Source organism: Monodon monoceros, unplaced genomic scaffold (genome assembly GCF_005190385.1).
Source record: "Monodon monoceros isolate NGI ecotype Baffin Bay Population unplaced genomic scaffold, NGI_Narwhal_1 Super_Scaffold_21, whole genome shotgun sequence".
Lineage (NCBI taxonomy): Eukaryota > Metazoa > Chordata > Mammalia > Artiodactyla > Monodontidae > Monodon > Monodon monoceros.
The window spans coordinates 148,253,783-148,271,370 of record NW_021703778.1 but is presented as its reverse complement, the minus strand read 5'-3'; the positions used below and the strand labels follow the sequence as shown (position 1 = coordinate 148,271,370).

Sequence of the window (17,588 nt, the reverse complement as noted above, 5' to 3'; positions counted from 1 at the left end):
GTATGAGAGAAGGCCTAGAATATACATGGTTTTATATGCTGTACATACCCCGCTGCCAGGGAAGCACAGGACCTCACATCAGGACCCCAGGACTCAGAGGCTAGAACAAGATGGCGCCCAACCATAACTCCCTACATGTGTGGCTGATGGCATAGGTATCTGGGGAACCATGATACCAATGTGTTCAAGAACAGACAGCCCAGGATTTCCTTGGTGGTCCAGTGGGTAAGGCTCCACGCTCCCAATACAAGGGGCCCGGGGCCCAGATTCCATCCCTGGTCGGTGAACTAGATCCCGAATGCCACAACTAAGAAGTCCACATGCTGCAACTAAAAGATAATGCACGCTACAGTGAAGATCCCACATGCTGCAACTAAGACCTGGCACAGACAAAATAAATAAATATTAAAAAAAAAAGAACAGGGTGGGGACTAGCAGAGGGACATTTTGTGAGCTGTGAGTGGTATGGACACTCGCTGAAGGCAAGCTGGTAGGTGGCATGGGTGTGATATCGGGTGAGTTGTGACCTCCTCTCCACTCAGGGTGTGTATACCTACCTATAAAGGGTGTATCAGGGTACATATGAGTTAGGAGTGGGACGAGGGTCAGATTTAGAGGGTAAACTCACTGTGAGTTTTAAGGATCCCCAAATAACTGGTTATTTAGAGGACAGAGAGGAAAACTACCCAGCTCCCCCTTTGCTGTCTGAGGGTGGGCTGGGCTGTCTTCATGGTGGTGAACTCACTATGGATTTCACAGTTCTTTTTTTTTTTTTGTGGTACGCGGGCCTCTCACTGTTGTGGCCTCTCCCGTTGCGGAGCACAGGCTCCGGACGCGCAGGCTCAGCGGCCATGGCTCACGGGCCCAGCCGCTCCACGGCGGGATCTTCCCAGACCGGGACACGAACCCATGTCCCCTGCATTGGCAGGCGGACTCTCAACCACTGCGCCAACAGGGAAGCCCCCTTCATCATTCTTATACTCAAATTCATTTAGCAAAGATGAAGTCCCTGACCTCCACTCTTGCTCGAGTTCTTTTCTTTCCAGCTACCTAAGGTTTCAGACATTCAACAGCACACTTGTTAAGGGCTTCTTGTAAGGCCAGCTCTATAAGCCCATGCAGGGCACTCAGTGGCTCCTTCCTTGTTGACTTGTTAAATGCTATTGGGCAGTGTTGGGTCAGGGGCAGTTGCTGAGGTTATGTGAACTGCTGACTTACCTGGCCTGGCCTGTTGGAAGCATCATTCAGGTCACAGGTGCACCCAGGTCTGGGCTCAGGCACAGAGGAATACCCTCGTTGGGAAATGCCAAAAGACACTGGCATATATGGCATTCTCTCAGGGAGCCTCAGAGTTTTCTCAGAATTCTCCAAGGGATCCCCAGCTGCTGAATAGGCACCCTTTTCTCTCAGGAGCAGACAGTAAAACTTAACAAGATTACTCCCTGTTTCTCTATTAAAAGTCTCCCCAGCCGAGAGGCAGCTTTATTGACAATTCAATCTGTGCCATCTCCAGTCACTTTCTGATCCTGGATTCAGGATTCTAACAATTTATCATCAAGGTCACTGATTATAAGCACCAGACATTGACCCTGGAGAAAAAGGGATTTTATTGGAGCAACACTGGAGAGCTTGAAGAGCTGAGGAGATGGAAAATCTGACCTCAGGCAGGGCAGGAACCGGGGCAGCTGGGTAGCTGGACCCACGGCAGGTCCCTTGGGGGGCTGCCGACACGTGACCCTGTCCCAGAGTCTGATTGGCCGAGCTTGGATCCTGGCCCCACCCCTTGTTGGGGAGGGCAGGATGGTTGACAGCCTGGCCAGGACTATGTGGAAAGGGAATGGTGAAGTGGGGTGCTGTTATCATAAAGACAGAAATGGGTCGAGAACACCACAGATGCCCATTGCTGAGCTGCACAAGGAATAACAGAATAAGAAAATAGGAAGGTAACTCGGGGTTCATTTACTCAACTCAACAAGTTAGGGATTAGGAAATCAAGACTCAGAGAGGTGAAATAACTTTTCCATGGCAAAGTCAGACCCCGAATCCAGGCAGGTTTCCTGACTGTCAGAGCACGGCTTCTTCCACTTCACACCCTACTGTGGACAAAGGAAGAAAATATGCAACAGTCAAGTCTCTGGGATCTTCTCATCACCCCCAGCAGGTGCATTTCAGTTTGCTTATTCTTGGAGCATCTTTAATATTTTAGTGCTCCATAAAAGAGGGTGGTGCAAATGCCCTGCACGCATGGGAGCCAACACCATCTGGTTGACCCCAGGCAAGGAAAGGACCAGCAGGGTCACATGAGACCACTACTGCCCAGGAAGGGGACATTGAAGAGGACAGCTGGCTCAGGTTGACTTCCTTCCGTCTCACCAACCCCAGGATACACATCTCCCCCCAGTTTCAGAAGACACCCCAAGGAAGACGAGCAGAAGGGGACTGAGAGTCTGTGTCTGTTCCGAAAGCAAGGCACTGCCAGGTGCCCGCGTCTTGGAATGTGTTGGCTTCATTGCTCTGACAGCATGAAAGATGTTTGGTTTTGTTCCCAGCGCTGCTATCATTTATCATCCTCTTATAAAAGCTGGCACCCTCTGCCTGGTCCCCCTTCCTTCCCTCTCTCTCCCCACCCCCATCTCCAATCCAACCTCCTCATTCTGCCACTGAGGGGAGCCCTCTCACATTTACCCCAGAGGAAATTCTCTCACATTTGTTCCCAGAAGTGTCCCAAGAGACACCCCAATTGAATTCAGCTCATAAATGTGTACTGAGCGATTCCTCTGGCCAGAGCAATGTGCTTGGGGCTTTGGGTGGTAAAACATAAGACAAGTCCCTGACTTCAAGGACCTTGCATTCAAGCAAGGAAATAACATGATGTCCCAGGCAGCAGAACACAGACCTGTGCAGAGGGTGAGGGAGAAGAACCACATGTTTAGGAAGTCTGGGAAAGGTGGTACTGACTGCCTTTCAAAGAGCAGAGGCCATTGGGTGGAAGATGGCAGAAGACAGAAGGCATGCGTGAGGAGTGAATCAGGAGGGAAACAATGAAGACATCAATATCTTCAGAACAGAACAGCTAAGAGCACAAAGGAAGAGATGAAAGTCACAGCTGGAAGAGGAGCTATCAAGTTTGAGCTAGTTTGAAGGTGAAAGAGGAGGAGCCAGTGGAATGGGCAAGGTTGAAAGTACAAGACAGAGGAAATAATTGACGAAGCAAAGGCCCCAAAGGGGCTGGGGGGAGGGCTGGCTATGGAGGGAAGTCAGAACAGATTTCAAGAACAAAGGAAAGGAAGAAATTGGTGTGTGACCATGGGAGGAAACTTGGTGATAAAAGGAAGTGTGTTGCCTCCATCTTCTTCGTGAATCAGGAGGTGAGGTCACCTGCTAAAGGATGAGATTGGCTTGGGATCTTAAGAATACTGGAAGTCAGAATATCCACTGAAGATAAAAATAAAAATATAAAATAAAAATTCTGGGCAATGAAAAAGTTGGCTAACATTAAGCCCCACTGCTGAGATTCAGTCTCACCCCAGGGCCTTTGCACATGCTGTTTTCACTGTTTAGAACATACTTCCACTCACTCTGCACAGTTAACATTGTCTCATCTTTCAGACCTTGGCTTTAATGTCATCTCTTCCGAGTGACCCTTCCCAATAATCCCACCTAAATTAGCTTTCCTCCCCATCCCATAGTTCTCCATCTCAGCTTCCTTATTCCTTTCTATCCCTCACACTTATAATTACTTTATTAGCTGCTGCTGCTTCTTTTTTTAAAAAATCTGTCTAACCCAAGTAGCATGGAAGCCCCAGCGAAGCAGAAACCACAATTGTCTATTTTACTACTGGATCCTCGGTGTCTACCCATGTGTCAGACACATAGCATGAACTCAACAAACAGTTGTTGAGTAGAGGAATGAATATTGAAGACAGTGTATTTGGAGTGGAGCTCACAGCAAAGCTGAGCGGTTTTCCCCAGGGTTGAGGACCACAGGCAGAGGCTAAGATGGGGTTGGGAATGCAGGACATTTATGGGTGGGGGGAAGTATGGGGAACCTGTGAAAGATAAAGGGAAGGAAGTAAAGTTGTTGCATGTGGTCTGGAAGGCAGAACCGGGATGGGCTGGGATGTGTAGAAATAACAAGAAGGCAGATGTGGGCTCAACCCATGACTTAGTGATTAGATATGTGCAGAAATGGAATGGATCGTCCAGGCTGTAGGGTTGCCAGATTTAACAAGTAAAAATACAGGACACCGAGTTACATTTGAATTTCAGGTAAACGACAAAAATCTCATGCAATATTTTGGGCATGCTTATACTAGAAAATTATTCCTTATTTATCTGAAATTCAAATTTAGCTGAGCATCCAGGATTTTACCTGGTAATCCTACCAGGCTAAGTTTTTGTCACTAAAGTTATACAAGCTGAGTCTGGAACACCATGATGAAGAGCAGGTACGGTGATTGGCTGAGATATCAGATGGTGGGCTTGAGTTTAAGAGGCCCACCCCACCCCTAACCAGGCCTTCGATTTCCCCAGTTTTCCCGGGGCAGAGTGTTCAGGCAAGGGGCATCCTCCCCGCTCACCCATAAGGATTTAATTCACTGTCCCTGAGCCTGTCAGCTCCTTGTTTAGAGCTCTGTCCTTCTATCACTTGCAGCAGCATCCCACGCCCTGCATCCCCATCCAAGAGCAGCTCACCTGGAGCGGGGTGGGGGTGGGGGGCGGTGGGCGGTGTGCGCAGGTGGCAAAGCTCATCCCTACTGCTGGGGATCCACCGACACCCCGACCCCATGCCCAGGGCTGGGCTCCCTCCTCCCACCCCCTTATCCAGCCCCTCTCCTGGGTGGTGAGCTGTCACCCACCCTTGTGCTGCTCCCGCGGCCTGCCGTCACCACACGCACTCGATTAGGGGATCCGAGTGACTTACAGGGGCTCCTCTTCCCCAGGGTCTGTATTTGCATAGGGTGATGGATGCTAAGATGTCATCTAAACACATCCGCACTTTGCATTTTAAACAAAGCAATTTCCAGAGGAAGCTGGGGGAGCTTTGTCTCCTTCCAGGCACATTGCCTCTGAGTCAAATTCTCTCTCTCTCTTTTTCTGTTGGCCAGCTTTTCACATCTGTCTCAGGTCCCTCTCCTCTACTGGCCTCCTACTCACTCCCCACACCCACCCCACCCTCATGGTAGTGATCTCAGTGTGGAGTAGGGGGTTACACATGCCGTAGGATGAAGAGGACGTAGGACCTGGCCAGGGACAGGCAGGGATCGCGCATCCCCTCCTCTGTGCTGGACACTTGTACCCCCTCCCCATGTCCACTCTGCAGGAGACCTGTGACTAAGAAAGTGACCTTAGGCAGAACCAACCACCTACCAGACATGGTTTGAGGGACACAAAATACCTGCCCCAGGCATCCCTGTCTACCTCCACCTCCCAGGGTACCCTACGATCCTCCGTGTTGTATTTGGGGACAGAGGATCCCTTCTATCTAAGCTCTGACCTCTGATAGCATATAACTGAGGCTTTTCCTCTTAATGAGTCTACGCCTTCCATCCAGGGACCTTTCGGATAATGACAGAAATGTCATCACAATATTGGCCCGTGAGGCAAGGCTGAAATTTTTCAAAGACAAGTGGGTAAGAATGAGGTATGGAGATCCTGGAATTTTGTCCCCAGTAATGTGGTCTGAAGGCCAGCGGCGTCACCCCAGCTACCTGCAAGGGGCATGACTTTGGGTAAAGTCACTTAACTGGCACAGCAAGACACCCTCCAGAGGCCCCTTTGCGATCGTGCGCATGAGCTACATGGCACAGAAGAAGGCTCCCTATCCAGCTGGAATATTGGTGAGCTGACCTGGATGGGCAGCAAGCTGGCCCTGGCAGGGGTGGGAGCAGACATCTGTGGCTTGGGGTGGCTCCTGTGAGGCCATGTGGCCCCCTGCTGTGGGAGGAGATCTGGGAAAGGAACAGACACTTGCTGAGTGCCTACTATGTGCCTGGCCCTTAAATAATTAGTCTGAAATATGGTGTGGTGGTTAAGAGAAGAGAGTTTAATTGAACTCATACAGATCTGGATTCAAATTTGAGCTCTGTGACCTTATGCAAGTTGGTTAACCTTTCTGAGCTTTAGTCACCCATCAAAGGAAGACAGCAGCATTCGTGTCAAACACTCATCGTGAGGAACAAATGGGATAATACATGTAAAGTGTCTGGGATGTAGCTGGGGTCCCACGAATATGTAACTTGTTAGCATCTTTACAGGGTATGGTAAGCTCCATTGTGCAGATGGAAAGGGAGGTGCCTGGCCTTGGCCAGTGAGGGCAGAGCAGGGACTTCTGAGCCTAGGCCGGTCTGAACCCAAAACCTGTGCTTCATGACCGGAGCCAGTCCATGGAGGACAGAAAGCTTGACCCACTATCTCTAGGTGGGAGAGACGGATCTGACTATGTCCCTTCCCTGTTTAAAACTCTGCCAGTCTTTCCCATTTGTTCTGGGATAGAGAGCAATGTCTTCAGCAAGGCTGACCAATCCCTACGCAGTCTGGCCCCTCTGACTTCCAGCCTTCTCTCCTCTTCCACCCCTCTGCCACCGACCAACCAATCAAATGGTCTTCTTCCAGTTTCTTGAGGAAGCCTGGAGCACATCATCCTCTGTGTGTGTGTGTCTCTCCTCTCTCTATTCTGGAAATTCTCTCCCCAAGGCTCACCTGGCTTCCTCCTCTCCTACAGGTCTCAACCTCCACCTGCTCCCAAAAGATTGTTACTTGCACAAACCCCACTCCCCCAAACACCAGGTTGGTTGCCCTGTTACACATGCCCATATGTTGCTGAAAGTCTCCTGGATAAGATGGCCTCATAAACCGCTAGTTCGCCATCTATCTTCTCTGCTAAATCAGGAGCCCTCACCATACCCCCAGATCTAGCCCCATGCCGGGTGATGAATGAATGAGTAAAGAGAGCAGGCCAAAGTGACTAGAATTAGCAAGGAAAAAGAGGGCTTACTGGGAAGAGACAGCACATCCTGGATCGAAAAAGATTTGCCTTTCTGGGTGTTTCCCTAAAACAGCTGCCAGCCTTTGAGCCCGGAGGTGGGTTCCTGGATGGGCACATCCTGATTCTGTGGGACTACAGTCTGCACGGCAGAGCCTCGGGGCAGGTAAGGGACAGCTCTCTGGGATTCCAGGTAGCATCTGCTCCTTTGGGGGCGAAGTGAATTTGCATCAGAGGCAAAATAAGATATATGAGGTGGTGAGGTTTTCAGTCTTCTTCCACTGCTCCCACCCCACACCCTCTGCTCAAGAAGAGATTTTGCTGCTTGGATCAGCTTCTAACTCCTCTTTAGCTTGTGCAGAAAAGTGGAAAGAAGCTGGGGAGGCTGAGCTGATCTAGGTAGCAAAGAGCCGAATCGGGGATGGGACAGTTGAGAAGGGGCGCCCAGAAGACTGAGTTAGGGGGAGCTGGGACAGTATGGAGATGCACAAGAGAGATTTCCAGGAGCAGGTGCTGCCTGGGAGAGAGAGATGTAAAAAGAGGTTCCTGATGAAGCTTTGCTGTACATTGATAATTTAACATCCCACTGGTGGTGTTAAGCGTATGCTAAGGGTAAGACTACAGTCACTTTTAGTTATTTTGTGGTTGCTGGACTGTTGTTTCTTTGGAAGGGACCAGCTGGGCATTGAATGTGGTATTGCGGCTTTACCCGGAACATGTATTTAACGAGGGGCCTTGAGAACGGGGTCTAGTGCAGTCCGTGTGGCCCATGGGTTGCTCCGGAGTCTTCTCTCCTTTATGCCAGCCCCTGTCCCAGCCTTGCTCCAAGCTTGACTATAGGGCTTGTCATGTGCGTGTGTGGGAGGAAGTGACGGGAGGCTCTGGTGTTCCTTCTTCTCCGCAGGGGAGGTGGGGAGACTCTTCAGTACCCAACTGAGAGCCACAGTGCCCTCGCTTTGACTTGAACCGGCTGCCAATGGGATCTTTGCACAGATGGGCTGGGCATTTGGTCTGAGAATGGGGGGATGACTGCAGAAGTGAGACCAACTTCCTGGAAAAAGTAAATTGGAAAAAAAGGTCTCCTATAGAGAAGAAGGCTTGGCATCTGACCATCAGACACGGGATTTTGAAAGGCTAAGCCCCAGGTTCCCTGCCCATCCCAGGCCAGCGAGGGAAATGATCAGAAAAAACTCACAGATGGAGCTGAACTTGTAGGGACAGTCATGGGAGGGCCACTTGAGGCCTAGAGGAGGTGGAGGCAACTTCATTCTCAGCACCTTAGACAGGGAGCACAGGGTTTGCCAGCAAGGCTCTCCACTTCCTCCAGACAGGAAGCCACAGGTGTGATCTTGCTTCCCCAAACCAAAAGTTTACATGTAAAAGGAAACCAGATCGGCCTGACTGCAGGACCGGACCCCTCTCTCCTCGTACCGCTAGGTCGAGTCTAAGTGGGAATCGTTCACGTAGAGCGTGGGACGTCTGCCCGACAGATGTGTTGGGGTCAGAGCGACACCAGGTGAGGCAGAGGTGGCATCTAGTGGTGGGAGGGGCTTGGTAAGGTGAGTTGACACCCCCAAATTCTGTTCCCTGGAACTCAGAGTGGGCGGTTTCCTTGATAATGCCCAGAATGTGTGTAAATCAGGGTTTTTCAACCTCAGCGCTGTTGGCATTTGAGGTCAGATTATCCTTTGTTGTGGGGCCTGGCCTCCACCCACTAGAGGCCAGTAGCGCCCCCCTTTGTGACAGCAAAAGATGTCTCCAGACGTTGCCAGTGTACCCCTGGGGACAAAGTCGTCCCCATTTGAGAACTTCTGGTCTAAATCAAGTCAAGCAGCTGTGCATGCCTGAGTCCAGCACCCCGCACTGTTTTTGAGAATCAAGGGTGAGGTTAGAGTTTAGGCTCATTTCTCATTTCTCACAACTGTCAAATAGGGATATAAAACGGTAGTTGCTAAGCCCCTTCTGATCCAAAAATCTGTGTTTCTAAGATGAATTCTACTTTACTGGCTTAGAGAGCAATGGCTGCTGTTGGCTGGATGTGAGAAGGAATCCACAGCCGCTGAAGATGGTCAGTGCTAACATCTGCTCTCTAGGGATGCTCTCTCATTCCCTGGTCCCCATTTAGCAGGCCCCACACCTGCTGTCTTCTTGGTGTCTCCTCTGGACTTTCAATAGCTTCTCAAACGTAACACAGTTGATTCCCCCCCTCTGGCTCCCAGAGCTGCCTTCTCTGAGTCTTCCCACCTCAGTGGATGACAACCCTAGACTAGCTGTTGGGGCCAAAATCTTTGAAATCCCATATGTCTCCTTTTTTCCCTCACATTCCACATCCAATCTATCAGCAGATCCTGGTGGTTTCAAAACTGATCCAGGACTCAAGCACTTCTTAACCCCTGCTCTTCCCTGACCCCGGTCTAACCCACTGTCACCTTACCTATGGTCTCCTAATTGGTCTTCCTGCTTCCATCCTTGCCCTTCTATGGCCTGTTATTAACACATCAGCCAAAGGCTCCCATTGAGACATGAGATCATAGGACTCCTTTATTCAAAATCTTCCACTTAAAGTGAAAGCCACACTTACTGTGGCCTCAAGCCCCCTTGTGATTTCCCCACTCCCCCTCGCGTTACCAACTCCACTTCGGCCACACTTGTTCCCTTGATGTTCACTGAATGCACCAGGCATACTCCTACCTCAGGGACTTTGTACGTGCTGATCCCTCTACTTGGAGAATTTTTCCTCCAGACACTCACATGACCCTCACTTTTTCAACTTACTGTTCAATGAAACATTCTCATTGAGGCTGCTCTGACCACTCCTTTAAAAATTGTTTTTGTTTGTTTGTTTGTTTGTTTTTGCAGTACGCGGGCCTCTCACTGTTGTGGCCTCTCCCGCTGCGGAGCACAGGCTCCGGACACGCAGGCTCAGCGGCCATGGCTCACGGGCCCAGCTGCTCCATGGCATGTGGGATCTTCCCGGACCGGGGCACGAACCCGTGTCCCCTGCATCGGCAGGCGGACTCTCAACCACTGCGCCACCAGGGAAGCCCTAAAAATTGTTTTTTTAATTAATTTATTTGGCTGCGCTGGGTCTTAGCTGTGGAATCTTTAGTTGCAGCATGCTGGATCTAGTTCCCTGACCAGGGATTGAACCCGGGCCCCCTGCATTGGGAGCATGGAGTCTTAACCACTAGACCACCAGGGAAGTCCCTCCTTTTAAAATTATATCCCAACCCCCCATTCTTGATCCTGCTTTTTTCCCCTCATGGAACTTACCACATTCTAACAAACTATATAATCTGGTTATTTATTGTGCTCATTGTCTCTCTCTTTCTCCCACTAGACTGTGTGTCCATGGAGACAGAGACTGTGCTTGTTCTCTTTACTGATATAGTCTCTCTGCCCTGGCACAGGGCAGACCCTCAGTAAATATTTGTTGAATGAATGAATGACCCTCAGTTGTGTTTTTTCCCCTTTCTTTGAAGCTTCAATTCTTTTGCTAACATGAAGGGGGGAATATTTGGAGAACGAACAAAGAGAGATAAAGAAATGGATAAGGGTTAAGTCTTTGAAAAAATAAGCTATTAGCTAGTCTGATCACAATTATCTAGACAAATCGAAGACGTAGTACAGAAAATCCTAAAATAGAGAGTCCAATAAAAATTTCTGTTTTGATTGCATTATATGATGCTCTGGTTGACTCTTTCCTAATTATTTTTTCTTAAGGTAGTAGCATGAATACCAGCTGTGTGTTTGTGTACACACATGTACACATGCACCAGATATAGGTGAATTGGGAATTTACCTAAAATAATCCACAGATCAGGTACTTTCATTCCCACAAACAGTTTATGTATCAAATGCACAAGACTTGCTAGGTATTGAGTTCAAAGACTGCCATGTGGATCTTCTCTTTCAAGAGCTTCAGGAAACTTACAAAGAGCCCACTGAAAGTTGAGCAGACCTTGAGTTGTCTAGGTGTGTGGGTTCTGTGGGCATAATGATTGGTTGGTCACCTCCTAGACTTTCAACCTAACCCTTTTTGTGTAGCAGCTAGACTGATGTGTGGGACTGGTCCCACCCCCAGGTGGTCACAGTGGTCCATTAACAGATAGGCACAAAAGCTGCTGGGATTTAGAATGAAGCTCTCAGATATTTTCCATGGTTGTAGGAAGAGATTTTTTTCTCTCTCCCCATGTGCTAAATAAAAATCTGGCAGCCTTCTTGCTACTATGAAAGAGGCTAGTTTGAGGACAAAGCATACAGACAGAAGAGGGCAGAACTGAGAGAATCACAAATGTAGAGCCAGAGCCCTACTGATTTTGTGAACCTCTGGATCAAACCCTGCCTGAAGCCTGATCCACTTTTAGACTTCACATATATCCAAGGCAATAAGCCCAGTAAGCCTTATAAGCTGTGGTGTCTTTAACTTGCAACAAAAAAAATCCTGATATAGTCCTCTCGATTTCTTTCAGGCCCTCCCTTCTGCCTCTCACAGGTCCTTAGTGTGTCCTGGTACAACACGTAGGCTTTCTGCACTGTGTCATGTGCATGCATACACAGATGCATTTCAAAATCCTAAGGCAATGAAATGTTTTTGGTTCACATATACTTGATGCTCCATTTCTCTGACATTAATGAAAATAATAAAGGGCCTCACCACTAATACTACAAGTCTGAAAAGAAGTAGAAGCGGTTCTCAGACCTGTCTCACACCTGCTCAAGTTACGTTCCTGAGTTCTACTGCTGAATACACATTTTAATGCTCACCTGAATCCCCAGAGGGCTCTGAGGCTGAGGTGGTTCTCCTGACGGTCTCTTCTAGCATCAACCTGAGACCTGAGGGCAGTGCTGTCCAGGGGACAGCCAGCCAGCAAAGATAATGTGTGAAGAAACTCTCCGATAGGCCGTTCTTTATTTATTAGATTCCAGATACATGGGACCCGGATGGAAGCATCCTAGGGTGTTTGGGAGAACATATACAGACGTGGAAGTACGTACAGGTGGGTGATGCAATGAGGGACCGCCATTTTAAAAAATATATACATCTTAAGAAGCCATTCCAGCCATATTATCATTATTAGAAAATAAAACAATCTCCACATAGTGCTTTTCTTTGGTGCTCTTCCGTGGGCATGGGCCCCTCTGTCTTCTGGTCACAAGTTTGTCACTACCTCCCCTCGCCACAACCCCCCTCCACCTTCGCCAACTGCGCAGGGGGAGGGGAGAGTCTGGAGGGAAGGGAGACCCCTGACACAGGGGTGGGTGCAGATTCTGGCTCCTCTAAGGCCCTGCCATGGCCTCCCACCCAACATCCTACTCTGGTCTTCCTACTCGGTTCTTAAATTGTGCCCTGGGAAATCACTGAAGTTTCCTCTATACCCAAACTGGGAGCCACCATCAAGGTTCACATGAGACAAAACCAGTCTAGAATCTTTAGAAAGGGTGGGGACATGGGGACCAAACAAAACCCAGCCAATACCACCTTCTCCATGGTTGGATTTTTTTCATTTTATTTCTTGGTTCATTTCAATGACCTGTATCATGAGAGTACAACTGAGAAGGGCTATTTCCTCTTTACAGATTTTCCAGGAAGAGCGGATTTGTGGGTAAACTTCAGTTTTGCTCTGTTTGGGGGGATGGGGTGTCCTAAACTCTCCTTGCTCCACTGTCTTCCACTAAGTCAGGGTCCCCCCTCTTCCCAGGGAGGTCCCAAAGCTGGCTAGACTTCCAACTAAGAAGCTGGCTCCTAAACTTTTTCTCTGAATGCCAATGGATCCATCAAGTACACACCAGGGCCTTTCCCATTGGACAGAATTCTCATCATTACTGATACATTTCCTGTTGCCATTGGCGCTTTTTAAGTGTAAAAGCAGCAGCAGGAGGATCCATCTCGTTAGCACCAAGCCATCAGGACCACTGCCCCCTCTTTGCTTTAAAGGGGCTCTGATGCCAGGACACTTGCAGATGTGCGTGATCCAGCGAGGCAAAGCTGCCCTGCGTACAGAACACCCACCCACCGCAAACCAGTTGTTGCACTGTTAGCCAGAGACGCTTTTTCTAGAAAAGATGGACTGCAAAGGCCAGTTGTGCACAAGCCCCTGCCGCAGCTCACAGCTTGGGTCCTCATGCTTGAGCAGTGACGCTACAGACAGCGGGGTGATGAGGTGCGACTCTCTGCCCCACCTCCTCGAGCACACGGCACAGTGAGGGGCTAGGGGAGGCTCCCGCACAGCAGACCCCAAGTTCTCGCACTGTGCCATCTCCCTAGTCCAGACTTCATGGCATGGCCCCCAGTGGCTAGGTTAGGCCTGGGTTTTACCCCTGGTCCCTTAGAGGCACCTGTGCGTCTGTCCTCCCAGATTGGAGGCTGCACAGAGAGCTAGGGCTGAAGCATCCCGGATCATTCCAATGCTGACTGACAAGTGACTGTGGCCATCCCCACAGGCAAAAGGGAGGGGGGGCACACTTTGCTGCTCTGTGAAGTCTCTTGGAACCCCTGACATTTTCTATGTGAAGGTATCTGAGAGCAGCTGCTAGGATTTAGCCAACCCTCCTGCCTGGGGTGACCTCAGCACGTCCCAGCAAAAGTTCAGAAGGAGCGGTGTCTGGGGTTGGAGAGGTGGAGCCAGCGGTAGCTGCTTCCCTTGGAAAGCTGCGAGGCTGTGGCGGAGGGCGCCTGGCCTCCTGGTCCTAGCAACGGGTGGGTGGGATCTGCCTGCCTCTCCAAGTGACTAGAGGTCGGGTTAGAATGTGTGTGTGGATTCCCCAGGGATGTGCCCCAGGGGGGACGCTCTGATCCCTGCTTTAGAAGGCAGCTCATTGGAAGCAGCTTCTCCAGAATGCGCAGAACCATTTATCTTCGGGCGATCCCCTGAGCGGCCCTCAGCCAACCCCGTGAGCACCGGATGGCATGTTCAAGGCTGCCCCAGACCTACCACAAGTGGGTGAGAACAAACTTTCAGAGCCACTCGCAGAAATGGGTGACCAACTGTCCCTATTTGGGCAGGACTGAGGGGTTTCCTGGGAAATGGACTTTCAGTGCCAGAACCGGTCCTGGGCGAACTGGGGTGGTTGTCACCTTACACAGCAGCCTGGAGGACTGATGGGGGGCTGGAGTGGTTGTCCTGCCAGAAAGCTGGTCTTCTAAGTGCACCCAGGGAGCTATGCTACACCTCCTTAGGCCAAGGATGGCAGGAGCAACCCCTCCTGTGGCACTGATTCACCCAGCCCTTGGGATGCAGGGGAGGGGGCTTCGGTGTCCACTGCCCCTGGATACCAGGAAAGATCAGGTGGGCTGGTGACCTCCAGCAAGCCTCTGTCTTCAGGGTTCCCCCGCCTGCTCATCCCTGCTTCTGGGCCTTTCTGTGCTCGGCAAAGATTGGTTTGGGCTCTCCCTACTATCCTGACCCGGTCCTCCCAGGGCTGCCAGAATCAAGTGCTCAGGGTGCCCTCAGACGGGGTCAGGCCCCTGCATCTCCCTCACTTCCCAAGGCCTACCTGCTCTGGACCTGCCCCAGGGGAGTGGGAGAAGCCAGAAGAAGGGGGAGCGCTGGGGAGTGTTGCCTGGCCCCTGCTCTTCTCTGAGCCAGCACCAGTCCCACCCACGGGCCCTGAGGTCTTGGCTGGCTGAACCCACTGTGGGAGTGAGCTCTGAGGTAGGGCAGGAAGTAGCAGCAGGACTCCTGGGGGGGAGAGGGGGAGGACAGGCCCTGGGGCCGCGGTGACAGGCAGGCGGGGGGGGGGGGGGGCCCCCGGGGGGGGGGGGTCACCAGGGAAACGCATGAGTTCTGGCGCTACTCTCCTGATGGTGAGCCGGGCCTGGGAGCTTAGAGGAAGGATGGAGGGAGGGAGCCGTCTGGACTGTGGAAGGCGTAGGGCCTCTTGAGGGGCCCCACAGAAGCCCAGAGTAGGCAGCACCCCTGCAAGAAAGTAACTGCACTCTGGGAGAGGGAAACCTCCAGAAGGTACCCCACTTGAGTATGCTGGGCGCTAAGCACTGCCCACCCAGGCCATGGACAGAGGACAGGGGGTTCGGGCATGGGGTTAGGAAACGTGTTCTGTTAGTGCTGCCTCTTGGTGATTTGGCAGGGAGAGGGGGCACTTCCTCGGTGGTCTCCAGCCTCAGGGGAGTCAGCTCTGGCCCAGGCCTCAGCGTTGCCCGTGGCGGAGGAAAAACATACCAAAGAAAAAGCCAGTTACAGATGAGCCCCGTGCCCTGCCCTCCCATCCCCGTTCCCTACCCCACAGCACCCAGGGCTCTGCACACAGCCAGGAGGCCAGGAGCCCCTTCCTCTGGGACTGCTCGTGGCCATGATACAGGACTTGAATGTTGAGGCTGGTGGCTGTGGAGGTCTCCCCGTCGGTTTGTCTGTCCTTGGGTGGGAGTCGGTCCTTGGGCTAGGCCATCAGACCTTGGCCTCCAGCATCTCCAGGAAGAGTTTGTGCATGGGCACCTTGCCTTGCAGTTTGAGGCTGTAGAAGTGCTGCACGGCCTTGGCAGCCGTCTGCCGAAGCAGGGGCAGCGTCAGCAGCAACTTGCCCGTCCTCCGCGGCTCCTCGTGGCGTTGGCTCAGCTCATAGTCCTGCAGCGCCTCATGCAGCAGGTCCTGCAGCTTCTGGACCGCCTCCAGATCCTCGATGTACATGGAATCTGTGGACACAAGGCAGAGCATCAGTGGGCGTGGCCGGAGAGCACTGCCCTGGGCGTGGGGGCCACCCCGCGGTCCTTGATCTCTGCTTTGGAGGCTTCCAAATCCTCACTTTACAGAGAGAGAAACCCAGGCTCAGAGAGGTTAAGTTGCCAGTCTGAAGTCACAGAGGCCAATGACGGAGCTGTAGTTCACACCCAAGGAGAGATCTGTATCCATGGAGGACTTTTCTTGAGAACCCACCAAGAGGTGGCAGTGGAGACCCTGAAGGGCTTAAACACGAGCAGACCTGTCATTGTCCTGGAGGTGTCAGGTGGACTCTGGACCCAAACTGGTGGAATTGTAATCTTGTGTCCCTCACCTGCTAGCTCTGTGACTTTAGGCAAGTTATTTAATTTCTCTGTGCCTCATTGCCCTAATTTTTGAAAAGAGATAATAGCCATACCTACACCTCAAGAGGTTAAGTGAGTTAATATAGATCAAGGGCTTAAAACAGTACTTGTCACAAAATAAGTGCCCGGCTAGTGGTATCATCACCATCGCCACCATCACCACCAGCGTCATCATTAACACCATCACCACCATCTTATCACCACCACCATCACCTTCACCACCGCCATCGCCACCATCATCACCGTCGTGACCGTGACGACCTTCATCATGATTATTACTGTTACTGCTGCCACTAGGCACCAGCTCAAGTCTTCAGCGCATTCACTAACCTTACAAAATAGCTGTTACAGTTATTAAGGGGCTGAGCTCTGTGTCTGCGTGCCATGTGGTGGGGGATATGGGGGGACTAAGATAGCATGGCTGGACACATGGGGCACAGTGATGGAAGATGCTCTTGGGAGTTCTACAGAATCCTGGGGAAGGCTTTGGGCTCAGGCCATGAACTTCAAATGAAATTTACCTAAATCCCAGAGGGGCAGGGAGGTGCCTGCTGACTGCTGGGTCTGAGCAGAAGCAAAGTAGAACCCACTTCATGGCCTCCGGAAAAATAACCAGCCCTCTGCTGATGTGCCTGAAAGATATCGAGCCACCACCCTGAACTGCAGCCCCCAGGGCCTGCCAAAGGTGGGAGGGTATGGGTGCATGTGAATCAAGGGAACTTGAAGCTCTGGGTGGGTTGTCAAGGAAGACTGGGCAAGTTTCCTGAATTCTTCAAAAAAAAGCAGGGCAATTCCTTTGCATGTTGGGTTGGTTTAGATACCAGACTGCCAAAGGCAGTTGTACCAACTGGCTAACCCCAGTAATTCCCTCTGACGTTTTGGATCCATACTCAGCCCATGCCTCCAAGGGTCCTGTCTCTTTTTCTTAGGAGAATAGCAGTAGAATGAGGTGGATAAGACTCTGGAGTCTCAGATGCTGTGTGACTTTGGCCAAGTTACTTAGGCTCTCTGAGATTGTTTCCTGTCTGTGAAACGGAGCAAATGAGAGTGCCTACCTCACAGGGTAGCGGTGAGGGTTAAATGAACTAGCACGTCATCAGGCACTAATAAATGTTGTTATTATCATTACTGTGAAAACTCAGACTGCAGGAGAGTGCTCTTGCAGGGCCGGCCCCATACCTAAGACTCCTCCACATTTTTCTGCTCCTTGTTACCAAGGCGGTGAGGACTCTTCCTTTGCCAGCCGGGGATGAAGCGTGGCTCCATTCCTACACTCTTGGCTGATTCCAGAGCGTGCAGCCAAGATGCACTAGTCCCTGTAAGGCTGGGACCTGGCCATCCAGATTCCTTTCCTTCCTGCCGGTTTCCTCTCCCCACCACCCCACGCTCCCCAAGGAGGCCAAAATTGGCAGCTGCCTTCGACCAAAAATGAAATAAAATAACACTGGAAGATTAATTCCTTTGCAATCCATCAGCGAGTCTGTATCGATGGCATTGATAAACTGTTAATTACAAAATCAATGGCTATGAATTCTTTCTGCTGTCAGGGAGCCTTGGAGAGGC

General features: G+C 51.0%; 1 protein-coding gene across 4 annotated transcripts in view; it reads right to left on the bottom strand.

Moving 5' to 3' along the window:
* Nucleotides 1–14,752: 14,752 nt before the first annotated feature.
* Nucleotides 14,753–17,588, bottom strand: part of ESRRB (estrogen related receptor beta) — a 171,456-nt gene continuing 168,620 nt past the window's right edge. For all 4 annotated transcript variants that reach the window (XM_029239080.1, XM_029239081.1, XM_029239079.1 and 1 more), the window contains one exon: nucleotides 14,753–15,635. In XM_029239080.1, the coding sequence (XP_029094913.1) occupies nucleotides 15,391–15,635 (245 nt within the window). In that variant the 3' untranslated portion in view covers nucleotides 14,753–15,390. The remainder of the gene's footprint in view (nucleotides 15,636–17,588) is intronic.